The sequence below is a fragment of the Phascolarctos cinereus genome, unplaced genomic scaffold (genome assembly GCF_003287225.1).
Source record: "Phascolarctos cinereus isolate Bilbo 61053 unplaced genomic scaffold, phaCin_HiC Scaffold_4;HRSCAF=312, whole genome shotgun sequence".
Lineage (NCBI taxonomy): Eukaryota > Metazoa > Chordata > Mammalia > Diprotodontia > Phascolarctidae > Phascolarctos > Phascolarctos cinereus.
Window position 1 is genome coordinate 160,173,704 of NW_027555847.1, and position 21,237 is coordinate 160,194,940.

At 39.0% G+C, this 21,237-nt stretch overlaps 1 protein-coding gene across 1 annotated transcript in view; it reads right to left on the bottom strand.

Annotated features, from left to right (window-relative positions):
• USP31 (ubiquitin specific peptidase 31) overlaps positions 1 to 21,237 on the bottom strand; it is a 132,083-nt gene that overhangs the window by 8,953 nt on the left and 101,893 nt on the right. The window contains exons 12-15 of the mRNA XM_020978613.2: positions 18,234 to 18,353; positions 14,295 to 14,520; positions 7,009 to 7,167; positions 2,440 to 2,592 (exon numbers count right to left, since the gene is read on the bottom strand). Coding sequence (XP_020834272.1) covers positions 2,440 to 2,592; positions 7,009 to 7,167; positions 14,295 to 14,520; positions 18,234 to 18,353 — 658 coding nt within the window. The remainder of the gene's footprint in view (positions 1 to 2,439; positions 2,593 to 7,008; positions 7,168 to 14,294; positions 14,521 to 18,233; positions 18,354 to 21,237) is intronic.

A 21,237-nucleotide genomic window follows, 5' to 3' on the forward strand; every position in this document is an offset into this window, starting at 1 on the left:
TGAGCTTTCTTCAGGCCCCAGGAAAAAACTCATCCCTAGCTTTTCCTGATTCCCCTCAATGCTACTGCCTTCTCTCTACTGACCATCTTCAGTTTATCCTCTATCTAGCTTATTTGTATGCAGTTGTTTGCATGTTGTCTCTTCTATTAGATGGCAGACTCCTTGAATGCCGGGGTCAGCTTTTGCCTTTGTTTACATCTTCAGTACTTAGCCCAGTGCCTGGCACATAGAAGGCACTTAATGTTTACTGGCTGACTGGATCACCAAGTCCATTTTTTTAAACAAGTGGAATGGAGACAAAAATGTGTTCATTTTATCATAAATATAATGACAACTTGGGATTAAGTGTTCCCTATTCAGCATCTGCCTAAAAAGATGAGGACCCACAAGTCATTTTTTGCCACATAGAATGTCAGAGCTGGAAGGCTCCTGGAGAGATCACCTAGTCCAACCTCTCTTTGAGGAAACCAAGGCCCAGCAAGAGTGACATGCTGAAGGCCACACAGTGAGAGGAAGAGCCAGGACTAAACTCCACGTGTACTGATTCCCAGAGCAGTGCTCTTGCTATTACAAAACAGTACCTCTTTGTTCTCTTTCCAAGGATCATCTCCCTCCAGAAGGGGATCGCTGTCTCTCCCACTGGTGGTGCCTTCCTTCTGAGCTTACTCTCCATTTACACCGCATATATCTCATATGAACAAAGTTATCTGCATGCAGTCTCTCCTATTAGACTATAAGCATCTTAAGGCCAGGGACCATGTTTTTGCCTATCTCTGTATCCCAAGTGCTTAGCACATAGTAGGTGTTGTTCAATAAATGCTCCTTGACTGACTGTCATTTCACATATAGTCCACAGGGTAAGGTACAAAAGACCAGCATGAGATGCCTTCCTTGTGACAGAACCTAAGCTAACAACCTCCAGATATTCCCGGTTCTCACAACCCATCTGTTAACAATGATTCTTTCTACTAAGCTAATGCTACTATTAGTTCAATATTCTGGCCTGCCACCCCCCAAAATAAACTTAATGACTTCTCAACCAATAAGCAGAAAACAAAAACAAACCAGGCTTACTGGAGAGTTCATTTTTCCATGAGTGGCTTTCCAACTTTTTAATATTACAACAATATTACAACTCTCCTTCAGGATTCACCCAAACTATCCTTTTCATGATATGCAAACAGTGTGGCATATGGGATAGATCAGGATTTAAATCTAAATTCAGATACCTGATTAAGCTATGTAATCCTAAGGAGGTTGCTTAACCTCTCTCAACCTCAGTTTTCTTATCTGTAAAATGGGGATAAAAATATCCTATACATCACAGGGTTGTTATAAAGATGAAATGAAATAATATGCGAAAAACATTTCGTAAAACTCAAAGTTCTACATGAATCTGAGTTTATAGGATTGTAGATTTAGAAACAGAAGAAACCTTACAGGTCATTCTGTCCAAACCTCTTATTTTTAAAGATGAGGAAACGGAGGCATAGAAAAGTTAAATAACATGCCCAGGGTCACTCAGCTAATAAGTGTCTGAGGCAGAATTTGAACACAGGTCTTCCTGACTTCCAGTCCAGTGCCCCATCCATTATACCATGCTGCCTCTGTTGCTATTATTATTGTTGTTGTAAACTTTCCACCAGTTCCACCATTTGTCTTGTAAGCACTATTAACAATGTCAAATAGCAATGAGTCCAGTTTCTTCTACCACAAACACACTCTATTACAAAAGCATGGAAGAACGGAGTATGGGGGAGAGAAGGACACCTCATCCTCTTGATAGAACCTGTGGCTTTAACACCACCAGTCAGCAAACTACCCCACAACTCCAGTGTCTGTGAATGCTCTGTTCTCTAGTAACCTCCCTTTGAGGTGTAGTCCCCACAAATCCGAGAAACTATACACTGGAGATTCTTAATCTTTTCTGTGTCATGGACCACTGTGGAAGGATTGTGAAGTCTATGAACCTCTTCCCAGAATAATATTTTTAAATGCATAAAATAAAATACATGGGATTACAAAGGGGACCAATTATATTGACAGATATATACCTTTTTTCCCCATTCAAGTTCAAGGACCCCCACAAATTTGGAGACCCCAGGGGGCCAGGTAAAGAGCCCCTTTATTGTTGTTGCTATGGTTCAGTGGTGTCTGACTCCTCGTGACCCCATTTGGGGTTTTCTTAGAAAAGATACTAGAGTGATTTGCAATAATTTCCTTCTCCAGCTCAGTTTACAGGTAGGGAAACTAAAGCAGACAGGAGGGTCACACAGCTAGTAAATGTCTGAGACCCTATTTGAACTCAGGAAGAGGAGTCTTGCTGACTCCAGGCCTGGCACTTTATCCACCATGCCATCTAGCTGCCCTGCAAGAGCCCCTCCTTGATATCCTCTCTAAAAGCCATTTCCTACTTCTCCCATATCTTCCCGTACATACCATCATCTTCACTTCTTTCCCCAGTCAACTCCACTGACTCTGAGAGTGAAGCCAGAGATGTGCGCCTGGAAGAAGCCGCAGAAGTGACGCTGGCTTGCTTACTCCCTGGAAGCCGGCTTACCCAGTGTTCACACAGTGAAGAACTTGTGGAACCTGCAGAGAGGGCAGAGAATTAAGATCAGAGTAGACTCACATGGCCAATTACATGTTAAAGGGACCCCTGTAAGTCCTGCTGATTGATCACAAGTGAATTATTGATGTCCCCACCACTGGAGTTCAACTTTAACCACCAGAAACCAGAATGATGCCTTTTGGGCGACAGCACACTATGACTAATTAAGGAGGGAACCAATTCCCGTACATATTATATCATTTTAGCTATAAATAATGCAAGTACAATCCTTAATGCTTCATAAAGCAAAATTTAAATTTAAGAGAAGATGTCAGTTGAATAGAACATAGTCCCAGGGTAATATTTCTGGCTGTTATGAAATAAGTGATTTTCATTTTCAAGGCTGTCAACACTAGTTCCTTTTTTCTTTTTTTAACTCACAGGTATGTGAAGACTTAATCATTTATTCATATACTGTAATAACCATATACACAGACAAAGGGAGGTAAGAAAGACCTGGATTATGAAAGTGAGGTGATTCAAAACTGTTGGAAGAGGATCAGTTTGAATAAATGAGGAAGAATAAGGGGGAACAGCAAGACAGCTGTCCTCAAGTATCTGAAAAGCTGTCATGTAGAAGAAAATTAAATGGTAGGCAATGTGGTACAGGAGACAGAGCACTGAATTTGGAGGAAAAGCCCCAGCATCAAAGCCTGGCTCTGCTGCTCACTAGCCACTAATCTTTCTAGGCTTTAGTTTCTACTGTAAAATGAAGGAGGTTAGACTAAATGACCTCAAGGGTCTCTTTCATTTCTATGATGACTTATTCTCCTTGACACAGGAGAACATAACAAGCATTAATACATGGAAACCATAAGGACACAGATTAAGTATAAGGATAGACTTAATCTAAGAATTGTTGTTCATCTTTCATTTTCAAAAAGGACCAATGATATCACAATGTTGGGGTAAAATAGTGGATGGTGGATGATGTCTAAGTGAGGCAGAGCTGCGCAAAGTCATCAGCCTCACTCTCTCTCTTCTGGAGTTACTGAAGGCCAGAAGCAAGACAAAAGTCAAGATGACTGGCAATAGCCCAGGATGCCATGGATGGCCTTGGCATCTTCAATGTCTGGTCGCTGGAACAAATTGTTCTCATCCACCCATTCCACCGGGGGAAAGTCTTACATGCTTGGGACAGACATCCCCCTAAGTCACTCACCGGTCTGAAGCCTATTGGTTGCCCTCCACCTGGTTTAGCCCATTTGGCAAGACAGTTTTACTGGGATGGAGCCACAGCATATGTTACAGCTTCTCAGAGCCACAGATGAGAGTTGGGTCACAGGTGGACACCAAAGGTGGATTAGCAGCCCTGAAAAAGGCTTGGCAAGCCCTCACAACAAATTTGTCAATCTTCCCAGAACACCCCGTAGACCCTGTAACAAGTATATACACCCAGTATAGGGCAACTCAAATATTAAATGAGCTGCCTAGAAAGATAACAAGTCTCCAGTTACTAGAAGTATTCAAGTGAAGGACAGATGGCTACTTTTGGGGGAGCATAAGAGAAGATTCATGCTTCAGGTATAGTCTACACCAAAGGACCTCTGAGATCCCTCCCAACTTTAATAAGCTATTTTTATATTCACTGATAACCTATGAAACTATCCCAGGATGACTGAAATTCATGGGATCACAGATATAATTTGGAAGGTGCTGTAGCAAGACCCAGAAAGGTGAAATACTTATCCAAAATCATATAAGTAGTTAGGATAAAAGGTAGCATTCAAACCCAGTTCTTCTCTCTCCAAAGTTATCATTTGTTCTATTATATTACACTGCTTCCCTGGGTTTACCATGTTGTCTTTTTTTTTTTGCACTTAACAATATTTTATTTTTTCCAATTATATGTAAAGATATTTTCAACATTCATTTTTGCAAGATTTTAAGTTCCAAATTTTTCTGCCTCCCCAAGACAGCAAGTAATCTGATATAGGTTATACATGTACAATCATGCTAAACATATTTCTACATTAGTTGTGTTGTGAAAGAAGAATCAGAACAGAAGGGAAAAACTATGAGAAAAAAAGTGAAAATAATATGCTTCGCTCTGCATTCAGAGTCCATAGTTCCTTGTCTAGATATGGATAGCATTTTCCAATACGAGTCCTTTAGAATTGTCTTGGATCATTGTATTGCTGAGAAGAGCAAAGTCTATCATAGTTGATCATCACACAATGTTGCTGCTACTGTGTACAATGTTCTTCTGTTACTGCTCACTTCACCTGGCATTGTTTCATGTAAATCTTTCCAGGTTTTTCTGAAATCTGCCTGCTCATCATTTCTTATGCAACAATTCCATTACGTTCATGTATCACAACTTGTTCAGCCATTCCCCAACTGAGGGATATCCCCTCAATTTCCAATTCTTGGTCACCACAAAAAGAGCTGCTATAAATATTTTTATACATGTGGGCCCAAGTTGCCTTTCAAAATTAGTCTCAATCACCTTTGTCAGTATTAGGGTAGTTGGAGGAAAAAAATTATATGTATGCATATGTAGATAGATAGACAGAGGGCACAGGGTGAGCTGAAGATTAAGGGGTCATATCTGGAGAATAAAATTAGGGGATGAGAGAGGATTATACTCAGAGAAGAAGAAAGGGAGAGGTAGAATGGGGTAAATTATCTCACAAAAAAAACAGAAAAGAAAAGTCTCTTACAGTGGAGGGGAAACGGGGGAAGGTGAAAGGGAACGAGTGAATCTTATTCTCATAGGATTTGGCTTAAGAAGGGAATAACATACACATTCAATTGGGTATGGAAATCTGTCTTAACCTACAGGAAAATAGGGGGAGAAGGGGACTAGAGAGCAGAGGGATGATAGAGAGGAGGGCAGATTGGGAAAGGGGGTAATCAGAAGTAAATACTTCTGAGGAGGTACAGGGTCAAAAGAAAGAATAGAATAAATGGGAGGGCAGGATAGGATTAAGGGAAATAGAGTTAGTTTTTCACAACATGTCTACTATGGATGTGTTTTGCATAACTGCACATGTATAACCTATATTGAGTTGCTTGCCTTTTCAATGAGGGTGGGTGGGGAGAGAGGAAGAGAGAAAATTTGAAACCTAAAGTTTTAAAAACATATGTTTAAAAAAAATGTTTTCACATGCTACTGGGAAATAAGAAATACAGGAAATGGGGTACAGAAGTCTATCCTGCCCTATAGGAAAATAGAAGGGAAGGGGATAAGAGAAGGGGAGAGAAATAGAAGAGAGGACAGACCAGGGGAAGGGATATTCAGAATGCATGCCATCTTGGGGTGGGAGGAGGGGGGAGACGGGGTGAAAATTTGGAATTCAAAAATTTGTGGGAGTGAATGTTGAAAACTAAAAATAAATAAATTTATATTAAAAAAAAATTAGTTTCAATCAAGCAGTATATTCGCCAGAAATGGAACCCAGGAGGGTGCCAGTTTGCACATGCTACAAGCTACAAGCTATTTAAATAGGCAGAGATCCTTTAGAGAATAGGGTAACATTAAGGCTTTGACTCCCAGGAATAGCATTCCACGGGGGTAAGAGTCATACGCCATTCATCCTGGGGGGAAAAAAATCCGACTTTCTCATCTCATAATTAACCTGGATGATTGCTTAGTGAGTAACCACCCCTTTGGGGTAAAATTTTAGAGTCTAATTTTATATTCTTCTTCCTGGGGCAGGAACTACTGTTATCTACCAAGCAGCTTCTTGAGTAATCATGATTTGGTTCTAAGGTCATAAGAGCATAAGAAATGCCAAATAAGGTTAATCTCATAGTGTATCCAGATGAGTATTCCATCTCTGCCAGGCACCAAGCTTGGATATCTTCACTACTATTATTCAAAGAGGTTAGTGATGTCCCTCCAACACATTCCAATCTCCTTTCCCAACACACGGTTCCATCACCCATAAACTTATTTAACATTCTTACAGTCTTAATTTCAATCAATATTATTCTTCTTGGGATAATGAATTTCCTCATACCATTTCCCAATATAAGAAATAATGTTGCTTTTCTTTCTTTCTCAACTTCTCTCAAGTTTCAAGGGGAGTCCCTTCAATGCCAAGATATCCCAAGATTTGATTTGCTGTATGAGTCCATTGTTAACTTTATCCAAACTATTTATGGGTGTACAAATTTCTGTAGTAGCCCCATCCTCATATTTCTGATATGAAGGCAGCTTCCCCCATTGTCATTGTCTGGTCATCTTCTTGGGGATTTTGTTTGTCCTTTTCTCATCTCTTGATTAGTGGTGATTTTGAGACCATCCCAATATCATTGGTGAACTAACACAGCAGGATCATAAGTTACATAAAGAAAAGACCTTCTGAGAAGGCATTACACCAAAAGTCAATCTTCTATGCTAGAAAATTTACACAAAGACTACATTTCCCAGAAACCTAAGCTGGCCTCACCTGCCACAGAGCTGTTGGCTGACCATGATGGTATAGCTGTTCGCCTCTGGTAGAAAAGTATGTATGCTGTCTGCTTACAGACTTCATCCTCAGACAACTGCTGTACATCACTGTCATCAAAGCAGTACCAGAGACCATCCACTGAGTTCTTACAGTATGCTGTCAACGAGAAATTTCCATCATTAGTTAGCTCAATTTCAGCACCATTTCATTCCCATTAATGCCTCACCAAAATCAGCCGTGGGATGAACTACAAAGCACCATTGCTTTGGGTTATAGGGTAAATTTAGGGCATTTTCAAGAGGAGAGCAGGTAGTTAATCCAATCAATTAGTGCAACTTTCTTAGAAAAAGACAAAAGATAACCCAGGTTATGCATCACACTCAAGCAATAGTTCCTTGCTGCACATGTGTAGAAACGGGAGGGCAGCCACACAAGAAAATGAGTTCCATTTATCTTTCAAATATTTGGTCAATGTTAAAACATAATACACCCAGTCTATTTAAATATGATGCAATGCTCGAGCTTTTGCTTACAGTGAAGGTACTGAGAGATGACCCCATACATGCTCATCAGGCTGGTAGAGAACAATACTACTAATACTGAAAGATGATGAATCCTCCTTTCCAGGTCTAACCAATAGCCTGAGATAGAAATGAAGAATATGCATGTTGCAGCTGAAATAAACAAATAAAAACTGTGTTCACAAAAGAGTCCTGTCATCCTCTAAGAAGCTATATTATAATCTCATTCTCTGCAAAATCTACAATTTGTTATCACAGGTTTGGAAATAGCAATTGATCTTAGGGGGAAATGGATGTATAACTGATGCATTTGCAAAACAATTCTAATTATTTTCTTCCCACAAGGGAGTCAGCATTTTTCCTCATAAGAACTCCTGAGAGGCAGAATTATGTAGGGCATAAAGAAATGGCTTCAGAGACAGAAAGACTTGGTTTGAAGTCTCACATTTGACACATACTGGTTGCATAACTTAACCTTCCTAGGTGAGAGGTTCTTAACCTTTTTGGTCTCAGGACTACCCCTGCCTAAAGAGCTTTTGTTTATGGGAGTTATTTCTATCAATATCCACCACATTAAAAATTAAAACATCTTAGCATTATTATGAAAATAATTTTGACCTTACAGAGTCTCAAGGATCCTCAAGGGTCCCAAGACCACATGTTGAGAACCACTGCCCTAAGCACCTCATTAAAACTGCAACTGCAAAGAACTGGTAGGAGTTTCCTCACCCAAGAGTTCTCTGTACCAGGTACAGTCCCCAGTGCCTAGCTTTCCCTGCCCTATAAGGGAGAGTCATTATGTTGCCATCTTTCATGGACAGCACGCACTTACAATGTATACAGTGCTATGTCTCTTGCCATGATGCTTATACTTCAAACAACCTAGAATTTTCATTGATGTGACTACTCCCTCCAAGACAGATCACAGTGATGATGATGATGATGATGATGATGATGATGATAAAAATAGATGGAATTTATATGGTATTTTCCTATTTACAAAGTCCTTTATGTGTATGATTTCATTTGATCTTCACAACCCTGTGTGATAGGTGTTATTATTATCCCTATTTAAGGATGAGGAGACTGGGACTCAGAGAGATTAAGTGACTTGCTAAGGGTCACACCACCAGTAAGTGTCTTAAGCAGTATTCAAAAACAGGTCTTCCTGACTCCAAGTATACCACCTCAATCTGCTATACTACCCTGACTCTCCCAACTTATTATAGCCTTTCCAAATCTTAGTAAATGGTTATATGAGTTGTTTTTGCCAGAATACTCATTAATGAACAACCTTTCATAATAACCTTCTCCACACTTATCTAGGCTGTTCCTTGGCCAATAGCCCACCAAAAGGTCCATATGTAGAGCCTTTCTAACTTGGCTGGACCAGTCACAGCTATTGGTACCACCTTCAAGAGTCACAGACACCACAAAAAGACATCAGAGGAAGATGTTAGTAAAGGAAAGGCTCTTTAATAGTACATACATCATAAAGTTGACCAATGAGGTTGTTGCAACAACAATTATTTATGAAAACACTGTTGTGTTTAAATCCTGCCTCAGGAACTTACTAGCTGTGTGACCCTGACTAAGTTGCTTAGCCTTCAAAACCTCCATTTCCTCACCAGCAAAATGGGAAAAATAATAGCAACTAACTTACAAAGTTGTAGGGAGGAACAAATGAGATGATATATTTAAAAAAATGCTTTCCAATCTTAAAACACTATACAAATGCTGGCTGTTATAACTGATATTATTATTAATGTGGCCTCCGTCAGTAGAGGGAGTAGCTACATTAATGAAAATTGCAGATCTTTTTCTGGGCGGAGAGGGAGAGCACCACATGTCTTCCACCCAGACACTGAAGCTTGCAACCTAAATGTCATTCTCCACCTGCTCACTCACTCACATACCCAATCTGTTGTTAAATCCTATTATGTAGATTAAAATAACATTTCTCATATACAACCCCTTCTCTCTACATAATCATTACCTTTCTACTGGCCATCTTCCCCTCTAGCCTGGACTACTGCATGAGTCTAATGACTGGCTTCTCTGACTTCAGTTTCTTCCCACACCAGTCTGACCTCTTCAACTCAGCTGCCACCAAAGTGATCCTCTTATAGCATATGTCTGACTGTGTCATCCCCCTATTCAATAAACTCTAGTGACCCTCTATTACCTCCAAGATCAATATAAAATCCTGTGGCATGAAAGCCCTTCAGAACCTGGCTCCCTCATACTTTTCTGGTCTTCTTACAGTTCACTTTTTGCCATGCACCCTATGATCCAGCTACACTGCCTACCTACTCTTCCCTCCCACTTGGCATTCCATATCCCAACTGTGAATTTGTATTGGATATCCTCCATGCCTAGAATGCTCTCCCATCTTACCTCTGACTCCTAGTTTGCCTGACTTTCTTCGAAAGAGATTAGATTCCATCTTCAGCAAAAGGACTTACCTGCTCTTCCTCCCCATCCATTGCTACTGGTTTCCCTCTAAAATTATGTTGCACTTACATATACATTTTATATGTATGCAATTATTTGCAGGTTATCTGCTCTCATTTGAATGTAAGCTCCTCAAGGGCAGGAAATGTATTTTTGTCTTTCTTTGTATAACCAATGCTTAGCCCAGTGCCTGGCACACAATAAGTGCTTAATTAATGCTAGTTGGCTACCAAATTCAGACAAATGCAATGAGACACAGCAATGCATACATTATAGGTAAATGACATCTATGAAAAATTATTTTTATTTACTTTATTTTTATTTATTATTTACCAACTCTCCCTTGTAGGAAGAAGAAAATAAATTCTTCCTAAGATTTCAAGGAGTAAATGCTTAATGGAATAGTTTCCATCCCCTCAGGCTCTCTACCACTGAGAAGATCTATTTTTCAATACAATTTATTGACAAAAGTAAAATTCTTAGATGTTCAGATGTCAAAGATAGGCAGTGGTAATGCCCAAGCATGGAAACTAAGGAGAAATGACTAAATTTTACAAAGGAAAGGGGTTAAGTTGGTTTTTACCAAGTCTGTTCTATGTAAGCAGCCACACTAGCTGGTAAAAATCTGGCATAGACTGTTTTTTGCTGCACGTGCATTTCTTGAACCTGCACTATAAAACAGCTTGTATTTTCCCACAGAGGCAGTATTCTAATAGGGGGTTACATTCCTGACCAAAGGAAAGGCTGGATAACCATCTGTCATGGCTATTACATAAAGAATTTCTGCATTTGGTGGGAGATTGTACTATTTAAGTGCTGAGGTCTCTTCCAACCCTCAGATTCTTTGAGTCAACATCAAGTAAATTATAGATATGACCAACTATGTCATAAAAGCAAAGATCCAACAGCTATAAACCTCCATCATCATTTAAGATAGTAAAATTATGCTCCAAGTTCTATAAAATGCTTATAAATTTACTGAACACACTGATTATACGAGAGGCCTTGATGTCCTATAAAGTGTACATGCAGCACATTAAAAAATACAGCTCTTGCTTCCTCACGTTTCCTACAGCACTCTGCCTGTATTTTTCCTTTGTCCTTATCGTATTCTATTCTGTGTCACTCTTATTTGTGTACACGTCCCATTCTCCCCCAAATATATTCTAAACACCTAGAGAGCCATGTTTCATTTTTCTCTAGTTTCTGGCACATTGTAAGAGCTTGATTTTTTTTTTTTGCTGAACTGACTTGAACTTTATACATCTTAAATTTTGAGTTAATGATAATAAATAATGAAACAGTTAATAATTCTGCTTGCATTCATAGAACTTAGGAGGGCTTTGGGATGGGGGGCGGTTTGTATTGCTATGTAATATGTGTTTGTTAAAAACATTACTTTAAGGGTTTTAATATGTTCTTTTTTCTGGAAAAATTTTCCATGGCACTCAAAAAAACAATCATTTTGTTAAACTGGGAGCTGTATTAAAAGTTGGGATCACTTTTTTTAAAAATAGTCATTTGCAGCATTTAAATAATTAAAGACCTCATTAAGGATTTCAGAAGTAAAGTTTTAAGAGTCCAGAATTTTTCTTCTTGTCTTTTTTTTTAACCTCTCCTCCCACACACATATCAAACAAAGAATAGTGGAAGAAGGGTCAGGCATACTTTGAAAAAATAAATTCTTATTGATATCTTCTGGTTTTCCATCATCTATATTTCTAAATGTATCCTTCCCTTTCCTCCCTCCCAGATAGTTTTTTTTTAAGGCAATTGGGATTAAGTGACTTGCCCGGGGTCACACAGCTAGTACGTTTCAAGTGTTTGGTCTGAGGCCAGATTTGAACTTAGGTCCTCCTGACTTCAGGGCCAGTGCTCTATCTATGCACCTCCTAGCTTCCCCCCAGATAGTTATTTTTAAAAAGAAAGAGAAAAAACACTTAAACAAAACAACTCTTTGAAAAATTCTGGAATTATATTCAGTGTTCCAGACTCAAAGTCTCCCACCTAAGATGATGTGCTTCCATATAGTAATGGCTCTAAATATTTGGTGGCTTTTGGAATATGAGCAATGGGTATTTTTTTTTTGTAAATACTAGCTAACAGAGCCATTTCTCAGATTATCTAATTCCTATCACTTCCCTAAAACCAGCACCATAGGTCCTGTTGCAAAAACCACTGAAATGAGTTAACAGATAATGCCACCAAGAAGTGAAGCAAGACAGCAATGAATGGGCAAAGCTCTAAAACACGAAGTGTAACAAAGCAAGGATCATCTGTAGCTAATCATACTCACTCTTAAGCAAACTGCATGATATCAGATACATCTCCAGGCCTCATTTCCCTCATTAGTAAAATGATCTCTTATGTCCTTTCCAGCTTTAAGTCTCAATGAGTATATGAGACATGTAAGTTTAAAGTTCAAAAATTTGGGCTCAAAAGACTCTTAAGAATTTCTTAAGATTCAGAAGAGACTTTAGATATCATTTGGTCCAACTCCTTTCCAAAGAAGAAACACTCAGAATTCACTTTAAAATATTTTATATAATCTTGTAGGGTGACAAGGTAGGGGAGGGAGGAAACATCCCACCTTCTAGAGTCTCTGAATCCCTTTTAATTCTAGTGCCTTCACTCTGTTGATTACTTGTTTATCCTGTATATAGCTTGTTTGTATATATTTGTTTACTTGTTGTCTCCCCACTAGATTGTTAACTCCTTGAGGCCAGGGACTGTCTTTTGCTTTTCTTTGTAACCCCAGCATTTAGCACAGTGGCTAACACATCATGGTAGGCACTTAATGACTACTCATTGACTGAATGAGGGGAAAGAACAAATACAGGATTCAGAGTTAAGAGACTGAGGTTCTAGGCTCAGCTGTTCCACTTAGTGGCCATGTGACTTCATCCAAGTAGCAATTTCTCTGAGGTTCCTTCACCTATAAAATGAGGATAAAAATGCCTGTCCTCACAAAGTCATAAGGGTAAGATGAGATAATATATATGAAAGCATTTTGAAAGCAATAAAGCACTATTATAAATAAGAGTTTATGATTATCATCCCATTCTCATCTCTTTTAATGAAGCTCAGAGAGAAATGGTCCTAGGACAAGTTGCTATCTTGCTATTATTATTTTCTATTTGTATGTAATAGTCTAGACTTGTAGGGGCGGTGAACCTGCAACTTCGAGGCCACATGTAGCCTTGGGTGTAGCCTTTTGACTGAGTCCCAGTTATACAGAATAAATCTTTTTATTAAGTGGATTTGTTCTGTGAAGTTTGGATTCAGTCAAAGGGCTGCACTTGAGGACCTAGAAGGCCACGTGTGGCCTCAAGCCTGCAGGTTCCCCACCCCTGGTATAAACAGGTAGATAAAGCATCTGCTTTTTATAACTGAAAAAAAAGTCCTGGGATGGAATCTCATCTTCTGTAGCTTCATAGAAAGCATCTCCTGGACAGTGCTAGTAGCAGCCTAGACAATCCTATTCCCATATTTTTAAATTTTTTTTGGCAAGATATCTATATTTTGAAGGCCTTAATATCATCACCATTACTACTCCTACTACTTTAGACCTTAGCCATCTTCTTCTTATGATAGTCCTTTTCTTTTCTACATCTATCCCCCATCATCATCTATTCTATACCCAATTCCCACTTTCCAGTTTTAGAAATAAAATCCATACCACCATTACTACTGGAAAAGGTGTGTCAATCTACTACCCCTATAACTTTCCAAGCCAGCAAAACCTCACTATGGATACCTGTACCCTATTTGTGCTGTCTCCCTTTTAGAATATAAGCTTCTTGAAGGTAGGAACTGTCTTCACTTTTGTACTTATATCCCAAGCATTTAGCATAATACTTGGCATTTAACAATAGTAAGCATTTAACAAATGCTCTATGGTTCATTCATTCATTCATTTTATTCATTCATACTACTACTGTTACTATCATTACCATTACTATCCGAATCCTTGGACAAAGACAGTTAAAGCTTTATTCCGGTGGTACAAATTAGGAAGCCTAATGGTTAATCTGAATATCTTAATTTTTTTTAAATAGATAAATGAGATGCTACTTTAGCCGTCTTTTGCTCAGATCAAGGAAAGAAGGGGGAATCTTCATTCATTTTACTCATGGACACGTGCAGATGTGATGAGAATTGCCACCACACATGTTTGGTTTCACCTGGTTGCTGACAGGGGAAGCAAGGTCCACAAAACACCAAGAAATTCTGTTACAGCAAGATAAAAATCTGAGAGATCAACAGAAAAGTAATTCAGCTTTTCAAATTGCAGCCTTGCATGATTACCTGTATAATGTCCCCCTTGCATGGTCCCATGGTGATTACACACAGCATAAAGATCATAGATGTAGTCCTCAGGATCTCTCCCTAGCCCATATGGGCGTCTCCATGGAGACCAATGGGATGGGAGGCTCCAGCTGCTCTGACTCCGTTTTACCACATGAGGCGTCATATCCAGGCCAGTTAGAGGAAATTTCACCATGTTCTGAAGCTTCATTCGCCTGTCGCCCTCCTGTTTCAAGGAGAACACAAGTTGTGACCACTTCAACTAAGTATAAGTAAAAAAGTCAATTCTGCTTGGTGCCTATTCAACTATCTTTCTTATTTAATCAATCAGGGCAGTGGTTTGATGACAGAATTTTAGATTTAGAGCTGAAAGGGTCCTCGGAGGCCATCTAGTCAAATTCCCTTACCCTTAACATATGAGGAAACTGAGTCCCAAAGATGTCAAGTGACCTGTCAAGTTTCACACTGGTCAGTGAGTGGCCAAGGCAGGATTCAAACACAGGTCATCTGACTCCAAACTCTTGCCAGTGAACCATGCTGTTGTCCAATGAACCTACCTCCTTAATGTTAAATGGGACAATAAATAAATGGGAGAATACTTTCCAATCACATTAAAACAAGGCTACAAATATTCTTTCTTTGGTATTGTCAATTCTTCAAATTTTTCTTCCAAGTACACTAGTATTTACTCCCTTGACATATAGAAGGAGCTTAATAAATGCTTGTTGGCCAACTATTGTACCAAATAATTTAGTTTATTGCCAATTTCAAGTGTTACCTCACTTTCTAATAGGGAAGCCCTATGAAATACAAGTGTTCTACCAGAGAACATTTTGATAGGAAGAAGGTAGCTCTGCTTATGGTGAAGAGTTGCCCTCAGTCCAAAGCATGATATGCTAGGGAAGATCTGAACATTGCAAGAGGATGTGTGAATGGTTCAGTTGTACAGTTGCTCCTTCCCAGCAGGCTGACTAATATGAGTGAAGAGAATCTCCTGGACATTATGTACACTCGGATGCAGATTTAACTAGTGAGCTCTCTGTCACTGGAAATATTCCACCTCAGGCTAGTGGACCATCTGTCTGGGACATTTCAGGAGAGATTGCTATACTGGGTACAAAGTTGGACTACATGAAGAGAAGAAAGAAGAAGAAATTGAAAAGAAGAAGGGAGGAGGAGAGGGAGAAGGACTGAGGAGAATAGTAAGGGAGAGACGGAAGGGGAGGGGGAGGAGGAGGAGGAGAAGGAAAAAGAGGAGAAGAAGGAGAAAAAGGAGAAGGAGGAGGAGAAAAAGAGGAGGAGAAGGAGGAGCTACAGGAAAACAAGCCATTCTGGAAAGCAATTTGGAACTATGGTCCATAAATTACTAAACTATAAATACCGTTGGCCCAGCTATACCTCAACTAGATCTATATTCACAAAGGAAAAAAGGAAAAGAAAAGGATTTGTATATAAAATATTTATAGCAACTTTTTTGGTGGTAACCAAAAATTAGAAACTAAAGGAGCATTTCTTCTACCGAGGAATAGCTAAGCAAATTGTATATGAATGTGATGGAATATTATTGTGTAGTAAGAAATGATATGGATAATTTTAGAGGAAACAGGAAACACCTCTATGAACGGATACAGAGCAAAGTGAGCATAACTAAGAGAACATTTTCTACAATAGCAACAACATTGACTTTAGAACTATGATCAATGCAATGAGGAACCACAAGCCCAGAAGAATGAATACAAAACATGCCACTCACCTCCTGTTGAAAAAGTGAGGAATTTAAAATGCAATAAGAAATATACTTTTTTTTTTTACATAGCCAATATGGAAATTTTACATAGCCAAATGTGACTAGACTATATCTATGCACTGAGGGCTTTATTTTTTGTTTGAATTTGCTCAATGAGGGGAATGGGGAGATACAAAATAATAAAAGAAAAAAGAAAAGTCGACATAGGAGATGACTCTCTGAGAGAGGAGAGGGGAAGAATACAATAGGAAATTTAAATTATGTAAAAACAAAACACCAACAAAATTGAAAACATACATTTATTTTTGGCGCAGACCTGTGATTTCTGTGATTTCACTGGTACAAGAAACTGAGAAGGAAGTACCTCCTTCTACCAATGAAGACTGACTGGCACCTGCTCTGCGCCTTATAGAACAGAAAAGTATTTACTATGTGCCAAGTATAGTGTTAAATCCTGGGGCTAGAAATAGAAAAATAAGGCAGTTCCTGCCCTCGAGATGCCCACACTTTAATTGGGAGATACAACACAAAAGGAGTTTTCCATACCTGGCAAACAGAAAGGTCAGGTGGTACTTGGGTCCTGCAGGGAAAGCATTTGGGCAAAGAGCAAGGCCCTGAGAATGTTGGGAAGCAATGGCAGGACAGATTGTCTCTGAACAAAGATGGTGGACACAGGAGTCACAGTGGAACAGGGCCCTAGATGCATTTGGATACAACCCAGACTTACCTGGGGTACCAATCATATGGCTAACATATGCCAGAGGCAAGACTTGAACCTGTTCAACCCTCTGTGGCCACTCTTTATCCACTATGCCACAGCTGCCTCCATGCATTTATGTAGGGCTTTAAGGTTTACAAAGGACTTTACACATATAATTCCATTTGATCCTCAACAACTTCATGAGGTAAGTGTTCTTGTTATGTCCCTCTTACGGATGGGGAAACTGAAGCTTAGAGGGGATAAGCGAGTTACCCAGGGTCACACAGCTAGTAAGTGTTTATGGCAGGATTCAAATTCAGGTGTTCTATCCACTTCACCACCTAGCTGCCCCATCTCATTCCTAAGTACAGGACCACATCCCAAAGAAAAGAGAAATTAATATACACAGGTTCTGTTCCCCTCTAATAGTAGAAATATAAAGAGCTCATCCTACAAATAGGCGCCAACTTCTTATTAACAGACTGAGTTCTAAGAGTTTATTTATAAATCAGCTGTTTGGAATCCAAAATAAATCTCACCCTTTAAAAAAATGTTTTAAATTACACTTGGGTTCCCCAGGCTAACCTATAAAAACTTACTTAGCTTATGATGCCCCTGGAGTAGTACTATTTCATTTGTATACTATTTCATAAATAGTACTATTTCAATGACACCTAATAACCATTTAGAACTCTTACAAAAAAAAATCATTGGTATCTGTTGTTCTTACATAACCTTCATTTCAAAATATATTTATTAAGCAACTCTACACCAAATGTATCCCTCCCCCTCTTCATTCAATGAGCCATCTGTTGTCACAATTGTACCAATTATAGCTGCTGCATTTCCCAGACAATACCAACACAAGTTCTTCTGGTATTAAAAAACACCTTTCCTGGAATGTTTTAAACATGGAAAACATTAAGCACCTACTGTGTGCAAGCACTGTGCTAGGCACAGGGGATAGAAAGGCAAGGCAAAAAGAAGCCCAGTCCTCAAGGAACTTACATTCTACTGAATGGTTAAGTTGTGTATCAGGCAACTGTACATCAAATCTTGCTCTGCTACTTCCAAGAACTAACAGAAGGAATGAGAGCTAGCAGCCATACTTTAGATGAAGTTGAATTGCAATTATCTAGACCTCATTACTTCTGATCCCGATTACTTGGGTTCTACTCTCTACTAACTTCACACACACCTCCAAAGCATAAGGTAAGCATTTGGAAATATGATCAATAAAATAAACACTAAAGAATTGCAAAGCAAAGAAACTGCAACATGAGATCAAATTTGGAAGCTGGTAGAGAGGATGCTCAACATTGATTTGGATGCTAAGGAGATGTTACAGAAATAGAATAGTGGAGTTCTGGGCTATTCCTAATAGGACCACTTGGGGGCGCCATTCCACTAGAGGAAAGTTACTTAGTAGACAGTACTGAAAACTTACAATTTTTCCTTGGGATTCTTCCTACCCCACAGAGGATGCCCTTACCTGTCGAAATCTCTTCAAATGTATAATAAGCACATCAGGCAAGGTCCACAGGCTTAATGTTATGCTCCCCTGCTGCAGCTGCTTACAGTGTGGGCAACGCCAAGCGTCATCTGGGGCAAGCTAAAAATGAGAATTGCCAAGTGTTAGAGGATCTAATCCAACCCCCTCATGTCACATATAGAGAAACTCAGTCCCAAAGAAGTGAAATGATTTATACAAGGTCACAGAGACAGGCTAATTGCAAAAGGATTGGTTTAATTTTTTTTTTGACCAGTTATCCTTGTGTTAAACTACATCTTTCAATGATAAGGGAATTAATTAAGTGAAATAATTTTTCCTTCCCAGGAAACTTTCCAATTCAGAATCTTGCTGGTTAAAAAGAGATAAGGCACATGATGGCATAGTACAAAGAACAAGACTTTGGACATAAAGGGGTCCTTTATCTTTTTTGTGACATGAACCCCTTTAGTGATCTAGTTATAAGATCTCTTCTCAGAATAAGGTTGTTAAATTTAAGAAATAAAATAGGATTACAAAGGAAACCAAAAGTTAATGAAAATAAAGATACATTTTCAAGTCCAAGTTCATGAGCCCCTCAAAATACATACAAAGACAAAACTCTTGCTTTAAAGAAAATAAAGATAAATGCTGGGAAAGCAGATGATTAGCTTCAAATGGCAGTGGAAGGCAGATCCTAGAACCAGAATAAGGTAGATCAATCAACCATCAAGCATTTATTAAACACCTCTTATGTGTGAGGTGGGGATACAAATACAAAAAGGAGATAAGACAGTCCCTACCTCAAAGAGTTGACATTCTAATAGGAAGACACTATACATGGAGGAGTATTAACCAGAGAAAGGAGTTCTGATCTGTGGAGTCACAGGGATTGAATGGAGAATGGTATAGAGTGGAAACTACGCTGGCTTTGGTACTACCTGTTACCTTCTCTAGGCCTGAGTTTCCTCAACTGTAAAATGAGAGTGTTGGTCTAGATGGCTTCCAACGTTCCTTTCAACTCTAAATCTATAAATCTAACCATTCCATTCCAGAAAATACCTACTGCTGAGTTCATCTATGAGTGGTCCACTTGAAAATAGGATTTTATACCATATTGGAAATCTGGTTTCCAGTTGAAGCAGCCTTGGCTTATGATGAAGAAATTACAAGGGTTTGATGGCTTGTTGAGGTAAGAAAGACATTAATGTTCACATCAAATTGGACTTGACTGCTACATTCATATAGTACCTTAAGGGATATCATGTACTTTCCTCATAACAACCAGATATTATTATCATGGCATGCCATTGTATAATGGCATTTTAAGCATGTGGAAACCAAGGCTCAGAAAAGTTAAGTGACTTATCTAGAGTCCCATGGGTACTAAATATCAGAATCAGGACTCAAGCCCAGATTTCGCATGCCTCCATGACTCTCCTTCACACCATGTTGCCTTTGATTTGCTACATAATGCCCAAAGTTTAGACTTATACCACAGGCATATATAACTGACAGCATAGTTAATGTACTCGTTGTATTATAGGATTTTATAATGAATGGAATTTTATAGATTGCCCTTCATTTCATGAACTATTGGGAGAACCTGAGTCAACTCTCTCATATTTTAAAAGAGAAAACTGAGGTTGAGAACAGTTAAATGAGTTGCCATGGTCACACGGGTAGGAAACAGCAGAGCTGGGATGCATAAGACCATAGATCTATGCTCACATAGCTACTAAGTGTCAGAGGAGAGATACGAATCCAGGTCTTCTGACTCTTAAGTACAGCATGCTACTCACTATGCCATGCTGCCTTTGATTCAAACCCATGTCCTTGACTCCAAATACAATGCTCCTCCCATTATACCAAAACATGATCATTTTGTCACCTTACCTTTCCATGATCACGAACAGTAAACCTAAATAGATGAGGCCACGAGGAGAACTATAGCTTAGGTACCAACATCCAACATAAAATACACAGAAAAAGAGAAGCTCTACAGTGAACTTGATGAGATCCTCCAAAAGAGATCAACATAGCCGTAACTTTGTTGAAGGACAAAGGGGAAGGCAATGACAGCAGTTAGAAAATGTGGTTTGGTATTAAGAAATGAAAGAAGCCCAAGATGACTAGAACTGCATACCCAAACACCATGAATACTTTGAGGAGTCAGGAGGCAGTGGACATGCAGAGCACCAAAGGATATCATTTTTTTAGAAATTACACTGAGCATATCTTATCAGACAGGAAACAACTGATTACCAATGCAGCAGTCATTTCAGAAGCAGCCATCTGTGTGCAGCTGAAACATCAACTGGTTGGAGCAAAAGCCAAAGTAAATATCCCACGAGAAAAAAAAAAGATTTCATAAAATTGGATGAAAATAAGGCACTACATGCAATTACTGCCATTCCAACATGACCTGTTTAAATAAATCATCAAATCTGAAGAAAAAAAGAGTCTGTCTGAACTTTTACCTGTCATTATTTGCATTAAAACAATGCAAAAATCACTGCAATAACAAGACCAAAAGATTGGCTCAGGCAGCACTGGACCCCCTCATCCAAGCAGAAAGACCCAAACCAAGAGCAACAGCAGTTGAGAATACACTCTCATTTGTAAAACATTACAGAATATTAGAAGCCTTGGGACATTGTTGATTTATAAAATAGCAAAAAGCAGCTGAGGAGAAAACAAGCCTATACAGAATTTCCTGTGAGATTCAGTGAAGTCAGATTATCCTGAAAGCATCTGTACATAACATAATATCTCATTTTACATCCTTAAGAGTTTTCAATGTACTTTCCTCAAAAGGAAACCTGTGACACAGGCAGTAGAAGTACTATTACCTCCTCTTATTGCCTTATTTTGCAAATAGGGAAACTGAGGCTCAGAGTTAGAGAACTGCCCAAAGTCACACAGCCAGTAAGTGGCAAAGCCAGAATATGAATCCATGTCTTCTGACTCCAAAGCCAGTGTTTTCTTTCCCTACTCAAAATGAAAG